Raw genomic sequence first — 8,599 nt, 5'->3', positions numbered from 1 at the left:
ATGTTGTATGACTCAGCCTCTCGTGGCTCTGTAAAAAAAATTACAGCCTACGTTTGTTCATTTTATAGACAAAAGTCATGTGCCTCCATGTTTATGGTCCACACTGATGTTCTGTCGTTGCTTCATGCAGCTATCTGTTAACATACATGGACTTTTGGATAAATCCCTGCATAAAGTATGTGTTTTTCTTCCTCGTCATGTTGGGACTGACAGCCACATCCTTTGTGGCCTGAAGGCTCTCAGCGCTGGTCAATCAGTTGATCACCATGTGCTCAGTCTTTGTGTCCTCTCTGTGGCCTCTGACCTCCACTGACAGCTCCCACTGCTTCCTTCAGCTCTGGGGGTTTTCAGCCGTTCCCTGCAAAAAACACTCGGCGTGTTCATATGGGTGTGTGAGGCAATGGATATGTGCACCACAGAACACAACTCCCACACACTTCAGTTGTTGTATTTCCCCTCTCTAACCACTAATAACAGCTTAGGTGACATATCCTCCCAAAGGTGAGGTTAAGTCCAGATTCTGGTGTGTCGCCAGCCAGCGGTGACTCACAGCGGTTACCGCAGTCATTCAAAAAAAGATCTGGAGCTCACAAGTTAGGATCAAGGTGGTGTAAGAGGAGAAACATGTCCTCAGGCCTCAACCTCTTTCCTGCTCTTTATTCAAAATGGTCTTGTGCCTCTGGAAGGACGCACCTTTACTCTTTACACATCACATGTCAGTGGTTTTGACCTGCTCATTTTTTTATTTTATTTTTTTCAAACAAGGTGAAATTGTGCAAATACTCATTTGATTTCCACCTGCATCTTAGAGCTTTGGTTCCACGTAGGTCTGCAAACCCAAGCTTTGAAACCCAACACTGTCTGGCCCCCCAGCAGCCCCGGGGAGTCCATGAAAGTGATGTAATGGGAAGACTCGGTGGTGGTGGTGGGCAGCAGGGTGGAATAGTGCTGAGGAACCAAGATCAAATGGCTTCATTTCCAAAACCTTAGGATCTCATTTGAAACAGCCCACCTGCCAAGACCGGCAGACATTAGTTCTGCTCATGAGGACAATGAAGTGGATTAAAGCGTTCTGGAAGCGTGTGACATCACACTGTCTCGCCATTGTATGCTGTGGTCAGTGTGAAGCCTTGTGGCAGAAACTGTTAAAAGTCACACACCCAGCACATGCTGGCAAATGACCTTGCCTTAAGCAAGTATTGGTTAGTGCTCGTCATGTGCAGGCTTGACGGAGGAATATGACATCAGATGCTAAGATGCCATAAAGGTCCAGTGTGTACAAATAAGTGAGGAGAGGAGGCTCTTTCTTTCTTTCTTTCTTGTCAGAGCTTTTATTTTGAAGAAATAGAATTGACATTAATCTAAAATAAAAACACTGCTGTTGTTGGAGTAAATGTCTGTAAAATAATTGCTTGCATATGTTAGACTCAAAGAAGTAGCAGTAATTCTTCAAATTGTAAGGATGCACAATTAATATTAAATACGTATCTCACACACATTTGTCTTTGTAACAAGCTGCTGATTAAAGACAACGTCCAACAAAACGTGGGTTTTTCACTTTGAAGAAGATACAATGTTTTGGCCCAAATATTCAATTGCTTACAAAGACAATTGTCCCTCGACCACATTTATTTGCCGATCTCTGCTGTAGAGACATTTCGGCAGCCTCTGTAAAACAAGGTCTAAAGTACATATCATAAAAGACTAACAACAAACAGCTTTCATTTAAAGCGATTATTCACCGTATCATACACACTGGACGTCAAACTCGACATTTTACAATAATTCATACAATAATCTTGGAAAATCAACAGTGAATCTGAATCCCTCGCTTCTGTGAGTCTCCCACGTGATCTCTGAACAATGTCAGATTTTCATCGGAGGTGTTTGGCATTTCAGACATGGGCTTTGCGGACAATATAGCATATTATGTCCCCTCTCTACAGCTGTTATTGTGCCTCCTGGGCTGGTACCACAAAATGCAATAACTGGAGAGAAATGTCCTCATGTAAGCACCAGCTCCCCACCACCTCCATCCCCCCCCCCCACATCAGTCCCCCACCCTCCTCCGTCCAACCAGCAAGCTCCCTTTTGTCCTGGATCTTCCGTAAGCTCCTCGGATTTCTCCATGTGTGTAGGGATAAAGGGTACAGGGCGCTAAACAGACATCTGTCCCACAGATATGGTGTGAGTGCATCTCTGTGATATGGATGTTAAATCACTGGTATTTCATATTCGTTCAGACCATTCTACGTGGTCTTTAATGCAGCACTCGTGCTGGGGACGCAGTCAGGCTTCCCTGACAGTCAGTGTGTCGGCACAATGTCTGAACAAACAAATGATGAATAAAAAAACTATTTTGCCATTAGAAACATTTTATACCCCTTCAGATCACATGAGCTGTCTTACAGTACAGTATCACAAGTATCCAGTGGTTTTCATTTATCCCATCAGGTGACTTTGAGGGCGGTTTCAGCTTGTTTGGGTTTGGTTTGAGTGCTGATGTCATTGTTGTGCTGCTTTAGTTCTCTGTGTGACTGCTGGGGCACTTACTGTACATCCACAGTGGTTTTGGATTCAATTATCTCCTGTTTGTGCAACATGACCTTTTATTTTTATTTTTGCCACTTTAACATATTTTATAGTCATATGTTATACACTGTTTACTGAGAAACATAATCACCATCGACCCTCAGTGTGCTGTCCCAGCATGCAACAGCAACAACGTCCACATCGACCCCCTGGACAGAAACATGGGTCACTGGTGTCTTGGACCTCCAAAAGTCCACAGTCTTTGTCACATTTAAGTGAAGCTGATTCTGCTCCCACCATGTGACAAATAATTCAGAATTAATTAAATTACTTATCTAAATTGTTAGGGTCTGCATAAAATGTCTCTCCTCCTGTTATATGTGTCTGTCTGTCTCCTCCTGTCTGCATGAGTGGGTGTGTCTGCTTGTCTTTGCCCCTGCAGGCTGGCTGGAGAAACCCCCTTTACTTGGTTTCCCTCAAGCTCACCTGTAGCAGATTACTCTGATTGCCACCACTCACTCACTCCCATTGTTCTGTCTTCAAACTGTTGACATGCAGCCTTCTCAGTGTTTGAGCCCAGCCTTGGTAACTTATTTAGCTTTTCATTTTTTCAGCCTGCCTCCTTTGCTTTTTGTGGTTTTATCAGCCTAGCAGTCGTTTTTTTGTTGCCTTTATTTCGCTTATTGTAATTAAAGATTTTTTGATTAGATTGACTGTTTTTGTGTCTGCATTTAGTGCCATGCTAATGCCTAGTGGCCGCTTAACTGCTGTAGAAATGATTTTAGCAGACAATTGATTAACTGTTCTACTTTAAGGATATTGTTTTAATTTCTCTATTTCCTTCTCAACACAGACAATGAGCTACTCGACAATCTTTACACCTGGCAACAACTACCACTGGCTGTAAGTCACATGGCCAAAACGCCCCAATATTGATAGATATACTTCTCAAATTGCATCATATCCTATCAAATGCTTCCCTGCACCCTTTCTGTTTAAAACTGGCACAGTTACTATTGCATAACTGCTCTGCTGCAGGGCACTTAGGATGACTTTCACAAGAGAGAGCTACCTCAGCAGTAATGTCTGGCGTATATGAACCACACCATCAACAATAATGATGCAACGTCATATTTCTATGCCTCTGCAAAAACACAACCGACGCAATGTTTTGAAGCCAAGGTGATTGTGGGTGCCAGCTGATCCAGAGGAACGTCAGCGCTGGCCAGAGAACAGATGCTGGCACAGCAGCATGTCTGACGCAGAACACAGCTGGCACAACTGTCTGCAGCTGAGCTGACGGGTTACATCAGCTATACAAGCAGTGTTGAGAAAACCTGAGCCCAAAAAAAAAAACCCTTCCATATATTTTCACCTTCAAATGACCTGAACATCCTTTGATGTTGAAACAAATATCTCTAGCAGAGGGTCGCTATTAAACGCCTCGATACAACTGCCAGACTGTGGAGCTCACGCAGACTCAGTGAAATTCCATGTGCTGTGAGTGAATATATGTGTAATCAGTTTAACTTTCTAAGAAGCCAACATCACCTACACCTAACATAAACCTATGTTTATTGAGCCACTTTGTATAAAAACATATAGTAGTGAAGTGGCAAATCCAGCAGTTTGTTGACTGTCACGGAGTTTGACAACATGTCTTGTTCCGTTGCTGTAAAAGCCTTCAGAGTTCAGAGAGCTCTTTTATGCCGCGCCATCCAAAGTAAATCCTCCACAAATGCACACTGACGTCTCTAAAATCCGATATCCAGTGATATTATTTATCCTTTACTGTAAGCTGCCTGTGCATGGATCACATTTCCATCATCTCTCAGGACAGAGCAGAAAATCCTCAAAAGAAAAGTGAAACCTAATGTTTGTCGTGCTGAACATAAAAGGCTCATCAACAGCATGAAAACATTTGCACCCGATGAACTAATACAGACTTTTGCTAATAAGAAATGAAACTATATCACTGTTGGAAGACAACAACTGTTTATTTATGATTTTTTTTGTTCATTCTGGTGGAAAAATCTAATCAAATATATGGGACACATTTGTGTCATTAAATACCGATTCATCTTTTAATGAGGTTTAATCCTCAGGTTTAATAGACGAACACAAGGGAGACTCACAGAGCAAAGTACCAAATGAACAAACACCACAAATGATTATTATTATAAATTCAAAATGAGAAAGTCTCCATTAGACCTACGGCTAAATGAAAAACAACAAAACAAAGCTCTTTTGATGAAAAGCCCGTCTTTGGCTCTGAGAGCAGGGGCTTTACACACTAACTGAACAATTCCACCCCGTGTGTTCCATCTCACAATCAATTATTCAGCATGGATTCCATTTCGAGGCTGTATGAGGAGAGGAAAATATGAATTGTGTACATAAATACATGCATGTGACACAGTAACTCCTTTATCAGCACGGACGCCCTTCAGGATAGGTCACAGGCCGATCACGATGTGCGCGTACACCCAGAGAAAAGTCTGATTGTGTGCCCTGACACAAACAAAACTTGTTGTCAGGGGTTTTGCATCTTTATATTAGGCTGTGTGCTTCAGACATTCTTGCAGTGCTGCTAAAATGTCTTGTAGAATAGCATTCCTGTTCTCCTTGGACACCTGATTGGGAGAAGGAAAATAAGCCATTACTGACGGCAAGTGTGCAGTCTGCAGACACTAGTGTAGTGCCGTCACAGATGAATAACAAGAGAGCTGAGACTATTGTCCTGTAGACTGTAAGCCTCACTTAACAATGTGCTCTTTGAGATTACCAAACCACATGTTGCAAACACCTAACCTCTGACCTTGTGTCCTGTAAGTGAAATTCTCAATCACGTTTACCAGCAAATGTTTAACCCATCCTTTTGGCCTTGTTAAAATAAATAAATAAATAAATAAATAAAACTATGCCTGCAGTGAGTGTTTTGCGTGACAACATCCATAACTGAGCCTTCCATGATAAATTATTTTGACGTCTCAGACCACCCCTTTGTTGTTGAATCAGTCACGCGCATGATTTAGAGTTAATCCTGCTATCGGAGAGGGATAATGCAGGTCATGGCCCTCCTGTGCTGGTGAGCAGACTGACTGTCCTCTTAAGACCAAGTGGATGCAGAGTGAAATGTATGCAAGAGCTATCGCTATCAGCCTTATAAACTAAATTGACCTAAATGTTTGTTTGTTACAGATGGGAAGCTTTTATTTGTACTCACAGTAATGACCTTGACATCTCTCCTGCTGCGTACTTCCTCCACAAGACCCAGAGGTTTGCCCTTGGGGATGGGGATGGTGCCCAGGATGGTGCAGGAAGTGCTATCTAAGGTCTGTCTCACTGCCCTGATGAACGACTGGCTGAAAAGCTCCATTTTGCCAATTTCATCGATGACAAACACCTTCCTGTTGCCGCCGCGTGCTGCTCCCACCTGCAGAAGAGAAATGTTGGCATCAAGCAAGAGCAATCATCACGCTTCCACGCACAGTTAAGTACTACTATGGTAGTAGCTCAGCTATGTCGTATAATTGGTCTACTCTCCTTGTCCCAGAATACAAGCATGAGCAGAGAATTGATTAAATGCTTCAGTTCCACTCGGGAGAGATACTGGCCCTTTCAGCTTTTTATCATTAGGTATTTACCAATCACCAGAGACGCCACGATATGATATCCTCATGACATTTAAGTCACGATACAATATTAGTGACGATATTTAGTATTTGAGAAATCAATATTTTGCGAGATAATCGCACGACAGCTTTAGCGAGAGTGAGCACTTTGCACCATCTAGTGGACTGAAACGTCAAACGATACTTAGTGTCTCAAAAGCGCCACGCAAAATCATGGTATGATATTTACTGGTAATTACTGTATCGCTCAACCAAATGTCCATTATTGTTTTGGTGTCCTCGTTCCTAAATGTACAGAAATGCATGGGCCTGGACTTTTCCTTGTTTGTCTTGCAGTTTTCGTCGTCTTTTCGTGCCACAGAATATACATGGGTTAATAATTCGATAATTCAACAGATTACCTGGGCGTGTCAGTCCATAATCAGTCCACAATTTCAGTCGGGCTGACGCGTTTTTTAATCAAACTAACACAATAATTTGATTTCTTGACTGTCAGTGCATACAAAAATGCATGATTGATGTCGGTCACTAAGTTTGAATATCTATTTATGATGATTGTGAAAACGTGTTTCAGCTTCTGTGCAGCAGAAGCTCATCACGTTGTGCTTCCCGTCAGTTTGACTGTGACCGTGGTTTTGTATGCAGTGTGTGTGATCTGCTGTCATTAGAGAAATACTTAAAGTGAGATGAAAGTCGAAAATGTGCCGCCAAGGCCGAGACACCTTCCCTGACATTGCGTGTGTAGGTGTCACTCCGGGCTCATTTACATGCCAGATTAATCACGGTCAGCGACAGCCAGACGGCACCAGCAACAGTAAAAATGCCACTCTGGAATTTATGTGTTCGCTGGCTTCCAATTATTCCATCAATGCTGAAAAAAATCAAAGGTCTGATGATTCGTTAAGTGGAGAGACATGGACGTGTTAAGCTTACTGTGATCTATTGATGAGGGCGAGGTGAAATAAAAGGAAGACTTAATGCTGCTGTCTTACATTTCTGAAGAGGGGGAGAGCCAGGTTTTCAAATGAAGGTAAGTCAACCACATACTGCCCAACAGTGTATTCCCTTCTTCCATGAGACGCACCAGCATTGATGTCTCTGTAAGTTGAGATGAAGTGAGCCTTCATCAAAACAAAGTAATAAAGGAGAGAAGATAGTTTACTTTGGGGGATGACATCCCTGCTACCTGATTCTGGACAGGTGACCTCTCTCTCCTGACATGGTGACGACATCAAAGCCGACTCTCCGGCCTCCCTCCCTGACCTCCTCTGTGTAGAAACCTTCCACTCCCACTCCTGATGACACTAAAGCCTCACAGGCTCTCTGGACAAGAGTGGTTTTCCCCACACCTTTGAGCAAAAACAAGAGACACTGTTGTAACAACTGCAGTGTCATTATTTTAATCTGCCTTGGTGTTATACCAACAGTCTAGAGCCACATGTGGCTCTTCAGCTTGTGTTTTGTTTCAAAGTAGTTTTTTCTTGGGTATAAACTTCATAAATACAACAAATGATCATTCTATAATAAATAGTTTATCTGTATACAAAACATTCTATGTGACATCATCTTTTGTGGCACCAGATTAATTTCATTTGGATGGAGAGGGGACAAAAATGGCTCTTTTCATACTAAAGGTTACACAGCCCTGTGTTATACTAGGTGTAATTTATGTATCAGTACGGCTTTCTTCTTTATGAATGAATTATCTCTGTCCAATCAATACATACAAATAAATAAAAATGTACTGTAGTATGGGTTGACAATGTGTTGCTCGGTACCTGGATTATAGTCTGTACTATTCATATTTCTCAGGTATAAGATAGAGGATCATATAAATGATCAACGACAACAGAAACACACTAAGACATGAGACGGCCACAAAAACAAAAGAAAACAAGGACAAGATAAACAATAAAAGTGACACAGTCTCACAAACTCTGCATGAGGAGGCTAAAAAAAAGACACGTCTGAGGACCATAGAGACAGGAATCTGTCTGTGCACGTGGGCCAATTTCTCTCAATCATCTATGAACACAGTTTATCAGAGAGACTAACAGTCTAACCGTCTAAAATAAATCCTACATACTACACAACCTACACTATCTAACTTGATCAGAACTGCGGGATTAATACCTTTATGAGCATTACCATCTTTATGACGTTGTTAAAGTATCTTATGATAAGTAGACTGACTTAAAACCCGTTAAAACACTAATGAAAACACTAACTTCCAGGAGATTACGTTTACTGACTGGAACAGTTTACGGACTCGGTCTGACGCCACAGTGAGAGTAAGTAAAAACAGTAGTGAGCACAGTGTGTGTGTTTCTCACCTGGAGGTCCTGTCAAAAAGACGTGTTTGGACATTTCTTTTTACACCGTTTCCATTCAACAGCCAACCAACGTGCTACTGAAGCTCTTCCGTAAACAGT

At 42.0% G+C, this 8,599-nt stretch overlaps 1 protein-coding gene across 1 annotated transcript; it reads right to left on the bottom strand.

Moving 5' to 3' along the window:
* Positions 1 to 4,504: 4,504 nt before the first annotated feature.
* Positions 4,505 to 8,599, bottom strand: ntpcr (nucleoside-triphosphatase, cancer-related). The gene is made up of 5 exons (XM_044045152.1): positions 8,501 to 8,599; positions 7,354 to 7,516; positions 7,160 to 7,265; positions 5,759 to 5,968; positions 4,505 to 5,165 (listed from the first exon to the last, which is right to left on the bottom strand). The coding sequence occupies exons 1-5, from the start codon at positions 8,532 to 8,534 to the stop codon at positions 5,088 to 5,090; spliced, it is 591 nt and encodes a 196-aa protein (XP_043901087.1). The 5' UTR covers positions 8,535 to 8,599; the 3' UTR covers positions 4,505 to 5,087.

This window comes from Solea senegalensis, linkage group LG15 (assembly GCF_019176455.1).
Source record: "Solea senegalensis isolate Sse05_10M linkage group LG15, IFAPA_SoseM_1, whole genome shotgun sequence".
Taxonomy (NCBI): domain Eukaryota; kingdom Metazoa; phylum Chordata; class Actinopteri; order Pleuronectiformes; family Soleidae; genus Solea; species Solea senegalensis.
The sequence above is the reverse complement of the archived record's forward strand: the minus strand, read 5'-3'. Positions and strand labels throughout refer to the sequence as shown.

Excerpts from the sequence above, each read along its gene's own strand:
- ntpcr (XM_044045152.1), bottom strand. The coding sequence starts at position 8,534 with ATGTCCAAACACGTCTTTTTGACAGGACCTCCAG. Across the intron at positions 7,517-8,500 it reads CTTTTTGACAGGACCTCCAG|GTGTGGGGAAAACCACTCTT; the intron begins GTGAGAAACACA and ends TTTTGCTCAAAG. Across the intron at positions 5,969-7,159 it reads CTCTCCCCCTCTTCAGAAAT|GTGGGAGCAGCACGCGGCGG; the intron begins GTAAGACAGCAG and ends TCTCTTCTGCAG.